Below are 5662 nucleotides of genomic sequence, written 5' to 3'. Positions count from 1 at the left end.
GTTCGGCTGAGTTCTTTATCTCTTCATTTGATGTTCTAGGGTTTCAGGATTGTTGATTCTCTGTTTGGCTTAGTTTTTCGGATCTTTGTTGTGGAGGGATGGCGTGGTGCTTCTGCCTAGACTGCCATCTTGCCGGAGTCTCTAGAATTTCTAATCTTAATAATTATACTTTTCATTTCTAGAAGTTCTTTTTGATCCTTTTTCTAATCTTCAAGGTCATTTCTAAGAATCTGTTGCTCTTTACACATGTTTTTGATCCCTTTTTGCCTGCCTACCTGCCTGCCTAACTTGTTTCTTCCCTTTTCCTGTTTAAAATTTGTACCTAAGGCACAAAGAAGTGAATTAATTAAAGTCCTTGGCTCATGACACACTTTTGATATTGTTCCATGCATGCTTTCTCTTATGTTATTTTGTTTTACTTTTTAATACACTCTTTCCTCACTTATCGACATGGTTAGTTTCCAAAAACCAGGTCATTATGTGAAATTGGTGTTATGCAAAAATGAAGGATGACTACATCAGATCACAAAATGGATGAGAACGTCATTACATACCTGCCAAATTGCATCGTTACATTGCTGCCAAACCACTGAGAATCATGGACCAGCCAAGTTGACACATAACCTTGACCATCACAGCCAGCATTACTCTCGCCTCGCATCTTGGCATTTGTTACAACTAGATATATGTCGTTATTGTGCAAAATAGTCAGATAGTAGATTTTTTACTATTATCATAAATGCAAAATGTCGGATAACGAGATAGTCGATAAGTGAGGAGAAGGTGTAATATAATTAATGCTTGTGAATACACCATTTAACTCATAAAAAAATCATCTGCATAGCTTACATCTAGCCCCCCTTTTCTCACCATTCAGAACTTTAGGCTTATAATTCTCTTTTTTTCTTTTTGTTTTGTTTTATCACATATTTCTCTCTCTGTATATATGTACGTGTGTGTGTGTCTGTGTGTGTAGTTACTGTACGACTATATATTCTAGCATCCTAACTATAGAAATGCTTCATTCTGTTTGTGGTCTTTGGGTGCTTGCTTTTTTCACACAGCCTTATGTTTCTAAGATTCATCCTTTTGGGGGGGTGCTAAAGTGGCAATCCTGGGTAGTGCAAATGCTTAAGTACTTGACGACTAGCTGAAAGGTGGGCTGTTCAAACCCAGCTAGAGGTGCCTTGGAAGACAAGCTTCTGAAAGGTCACAGCCTTGAATACCCTATGAAGCAGTGCTACTCCACACACATGGGGACACCATGAGTTGGAATCAACTTGAAGCAACTAACAACAACAAAATGGCAGTCCATTAATTTTCAGAGCTGAGTAATATTTTATTGTTTATAAAATATTGCTGAATAACACAATGTATTCATTTCTCTGTTGATGGGCATTTAGGTTATCTCCAGCTTTCTTTATTATTATTATTTGGTGCAAGCAGTGATGTTATGAACACTCTTTTATATCTGGAAGAATTTTTGTGTTATAGAGTATGCAAAAGTTTGACTTTAAAGATAATGCTAAATTCTTCTTAAAGTGTTGTAGCAATTTTCACTTTCATAAACAATGTGTATGATACTCCATTGATCTACATACTTTTTAACACTTGATAGTTTCAAATTTCTTTATTTTTTTGCCCATTAAACAAGTGTAAATATTTTCTCATGGTGGCTTTCATTTCCATTGGCAATTTATCTCTTCCTTCTCATTCTTCTCCTTTACAATTTTTTGGATATTCTTGCCTCCTTGAATTTTGTGATCAATTTTACAAGTTCCCTTCAGAAACCTACTGAAATTTTGACTTGATTTGGAGAGAATCCATCTAATTATTACATTAAGTTCCCCTACACATGAACCCATAATGCCTCTCATTTTATTTAGGTCAAAGTTCAAGCCCTTCAGTAAAGATATATAATTTTGGATGCACAGGTCATATACCCTCATTAATACCTGGTATTATCAATCATTTCAATTTTAGCCATTCTACTGGATGTGTAGTGATAGCCCATTGTAATTTTAATTTGCATTTCTACAATGAATAATGATGTTGAAATTCTTTCCATATGCTTATTTCCTATTCTTGTGTTTCTTTTATAAAAGTTCTGTTCAGAGATTTTTCCTGTTTTTTTAATTAGATTGTCTTCTTGACATTGAATTGTAGGAGTTCTTCATCATTCTAGATGTAGGTCCTTTATGAAATATATATTTTACAAATATTTTCTTTTAGATTATGGCTGGACTTTTTATTTTTTTAACTAATCTTTGGAAGTGCAAAAGTTTTTTGTTTTTTTTTTTAAATTTTGATAAAGTCCTCTTTATCAAAATTCTCCCTCTAAGGCTTGTGCTTATTTTGTCCTACTGAAGAAATCTTTGCCTAATCTAAAGTCTCAAAGATTTCTTCCTTTATTTTCTTCTATGTGCTATAAAATTTTAGCACTTACATTTAGGGATTTTATTCATTTTGAGTTAATTATTGTAAGGGTCGAGGTTCATATTTTTGCATATGGATATCAAGTTTTCCAGCACAAGTTGTTGAAAAGACTATCCTTTCCTCCACTGAATTAGTCTGAAGCCTTAAAAGTGTAAACTTACAGGTGCTCCTTCTGTACTTTGTGCTATTACTGTCATATATTTACTTCTTTATAAGTTACAAGCAGCACAATAAATTTTATTACTTTCACTCCATTGGACTGTTGGTTCTTAGAGGACAAGAACATTGTCATATACATCTTTTCCAAGTAGTTGGCAAATACTTGATGCATAGTGTGCTTTAAATAAATGTTGATTTAATGAAGGAAGGAAAAAAGGAAGGAATTTCCTGATCTACCCTAACCAAAAGGCTCTCCTTCTGTTGAGTCCTCAGGATACTCTGTCTCTCCCCAGCTCCTCTCCTTCATGTGGCTACATGTTTCTGACCCAACCTCTTCAGGGCCTCCTTTATGTCCTTGTTCTGCAGACTGTAGATGAAGGGGTTGAGCATGGGGATGACCAGTGTGTAGAAGATGGAGACCACCTTGCCCTGCTCCATGGACTCCACAGCCCCTGGTTGGGCGTACATCACAAAGACGGTCCCAACAAAGACAGTCACTGCAGTCATGTGGGAACCACAAGTTGAGAAGACCTTGTGGCGCCCAGCTGCTGAACGCATCCTCAAGATGGTCACTGTGATATAGCCGTAGGAGACAAGAACCACACAAGTCACACTCACAATGATCAGCCCACACATGCCAAACATGACCAGCTCGTTGAGGGCTGTGTTGGCACAGGCGATTCGTAGCAGAGGGGGCACATCACAGAAGTAGTGGTTGATATGGTTGGAGCCGCAGAATGAGACGCAGAAGGTGAGGCTGGTCTGCACAATGGAATTGAAGGAGCCTCCACAGTAGGTACCCAGGACCAGGCGGGCACAAGCTGAGGGGCACATGGTGATCGGGTAGCGCAGGGGGTTGTAGATGGCCATGAAGCGGTCATAGGCCATGACACCCAGAAGGAAACCCTCAGTGGTGACCAGTAGAGAGAAGAAGAAGAGCTGGGTGGCACAGCCGGCGAAAGTGATGATCTTGGTTGAGGAGAAGAAGTTGGCAAGGGCCTTGGGAGCAATGACAGAGGAGTAGCAGAGGTCCAGGAAGGATAGGTTCTTGAGGAAAAAGTACATTGGCGAGTGGAGGCGGATGTCCAGTGTGATGACCACGATCATCGTGAGGTTCCCCAGTACACTCACCATATAGAGGGTCAAAAATACAGCAAAGAGCAGGACCTGGATTTTCAGTTCACCCTCAAATCCCACTAGCGCAAACTCATGCAAAAAGACCACTGAGGCATTGCCATTTCTCAGTGTTGGCATAGTCCTGGGGCCTCAGACTAGGAGAGGAAATTCCACTTCCAGTAATATTGGATTAGGTAAACTAGACTACACTTCCTGGTGATGACTATCAGAGACCTGAAAAACAACATCTGATTCAAGCCATAAGAGAGTTAATGATTTAGTGAAGAATTACTGAACAGACTTCACAGAAGACCAGAGAGGTGAGCCCACCATTGAGAGCACCTCTGATCCCTGGAGGTGTAAGTCAGTTTTGAAGAGTCTGGGAGGCCAAGTGGCTAAGCAGTGAGATTTTTCTTGTCTTTTGGAGTTGATGGTGAAAGCAGATGGTTACTAAAGACCACTAAAAATTCATCAAGGGCTAAGTTTAAATAAGGAGTAGGTCTGCAGCTTAGCTTCTGATCATTTCAATCACTGAAACTGGATTAAGTTGAGTTCTGAGTGCTAGTGCCTCTGATACCTTGAAAAAAACAAATACACTGTATCTCATCAAGAGGCCTCAGGTTTTCTCTATAAAAACTTTGCATAAACAATAGCAGACAGACAATTTAAGAGTTGAGGCATTAAGGCAATATGAATGAAAATAACAGAAACAACGGATAATAGAAAAAATCACAGAAATGTCAGGCTTTGGAGTTAACAAAAACAGACTTTGAAATAACTAAAATTTTATGTTTGAGAGAATAAAACACAAGAATAAGAATTTTTGCAGAGATATGGAAATTATAAAAATAATCAAATGTACAATTTTTTTTAAGTACAATGACGTCAATTCTACCCAAAGCGATCTACAGATACAATGCAATCCCAATCCAAATTCCAACTGCATTTTTTAATGAGAAGGAGAAACAAATCACCAACTTCATACGGAAAGGGAAGAGGCCCCAGATAAGTAAAGCATTACTCAAGAAGAAGAACAAAGTGGAAGGCCTCACACCACCTGATTTCAGAACCTATTATACTGCCACGGTAGTCAAAATAGCATGGTACTGGTACAACAACAGATACATAGACCAATGGAACAGAATTGAGAATCCAGACATAAATTCATCCACCTATGAGCAGCTAATATTTGACAAAGGCCCAAAGTCCGTTAATTAGGGAAAAGGCAGTCTCTAACAAATGGTGCTGGCATAACTGGATATCCATCTGCAAAAAACTGAAACAAGACCCATACCTCACACCATGCACAAAAACTAACTCAAAATGGATCAAAGACCTAAATATAAATCTAAGCGGTAAAGATCATGGAAGAAAAAATAGGGACAATGCTAGGAACCCTAATGCATGGCATAAACAGAATACGAACCATAAGTGACAATGCACAAGCACCAGAAGAGAAACTAGATAACTGGGAGCTCATGAAAATCAAACACTTATGCTCATCAAAAGACTTCACCAAAAGAGTAAAAAGACAACTACAGACTGGGAAAAAATTTTTGGCTACGATATATCTGATCAGTGTCTAATCTCTAAAATCCACGAGATACTGCAAAACTTCAACAACAAAAAGACAAATAACCCAATTAAAAATGGGCAAAGGATGTGAACAGGCACTTGGCCAAAGAAGACATTAAGGCGAAAAACAGACACATGAAGAAATGCTCACGATCATTAGCCATTAGAGAAATACAGATCAAAACTATAATGAGATATCATCTCACCCCAACAAGCTAGCATTAATCCAAAAAACACAAAATAATAAATTCTGGAGAGACTGGAACACTTATATACTGTTGGTGGGAATGTAAAATTGTACAAACACTTTGGAAATCAATTTGGCGCTTCCTTAAAAAGCTAGAAATAGAAGTACCGTACAATCCAGCTATCGCGC

The 5662-nt window shown here is 38.2% G+C and overlaps 1 protein-coding gene across 1 annotated transcript; it reads right to left on the bottom strand.

Moving 5' to 3' along the window:
• Nucleotides 1-2836: 2836 nt before the first annotated feature.
• Nucleotides 2837-3935, bottom strand: LOC101348207 (olfactory receptor 12-like). The gene has a single exon (XM_004386506.2). The coding sequence runs from the start codon at nucleotides 3847-3849 to the stop codon at nucleotides 2899-2901; it is 951 nt and encodes a 316-aa protein (XP_004386563.1). The 5' UTR covers nucleotides 3850-3935; the 3' UTR covers nucleotides 2837-2898.
• Between the last annotated feature and the right edge of the window lie 1727 nt (nucleotides 3936-5662).

The sequence above is a fragment of the Trichechus manatus genome, unplaced genomic scaffold (genome assembly GCF_000243295.1).
Source record: "Trichechus manatus latirostris isolate Lorelei unplaced genomic scaffold, TriManLat1.0 scaffold00165, whole genome shotgun sequence".
In the NCBI taxonomy this organism is placed as follows: domain Eukaryota; kingdom Metazoa; phylum Chordata; class Mammalia; order Sirenia; family Trichechidae; genus Trichechus; species Trichechus manatus.
This window is presented reverse-complemented; position numbering and strand designations above follow the sequence as displayed.

Excerpts from the sequence above, each read along its gene's own strand:
- LOC101348207 (XM_004386506.2), bottom strand. The coding sequence starts at position 3,849 with ATGCCAACACTGAGAAATGGCAATGCCTCAGTGGTCTTTTTGCATGAG.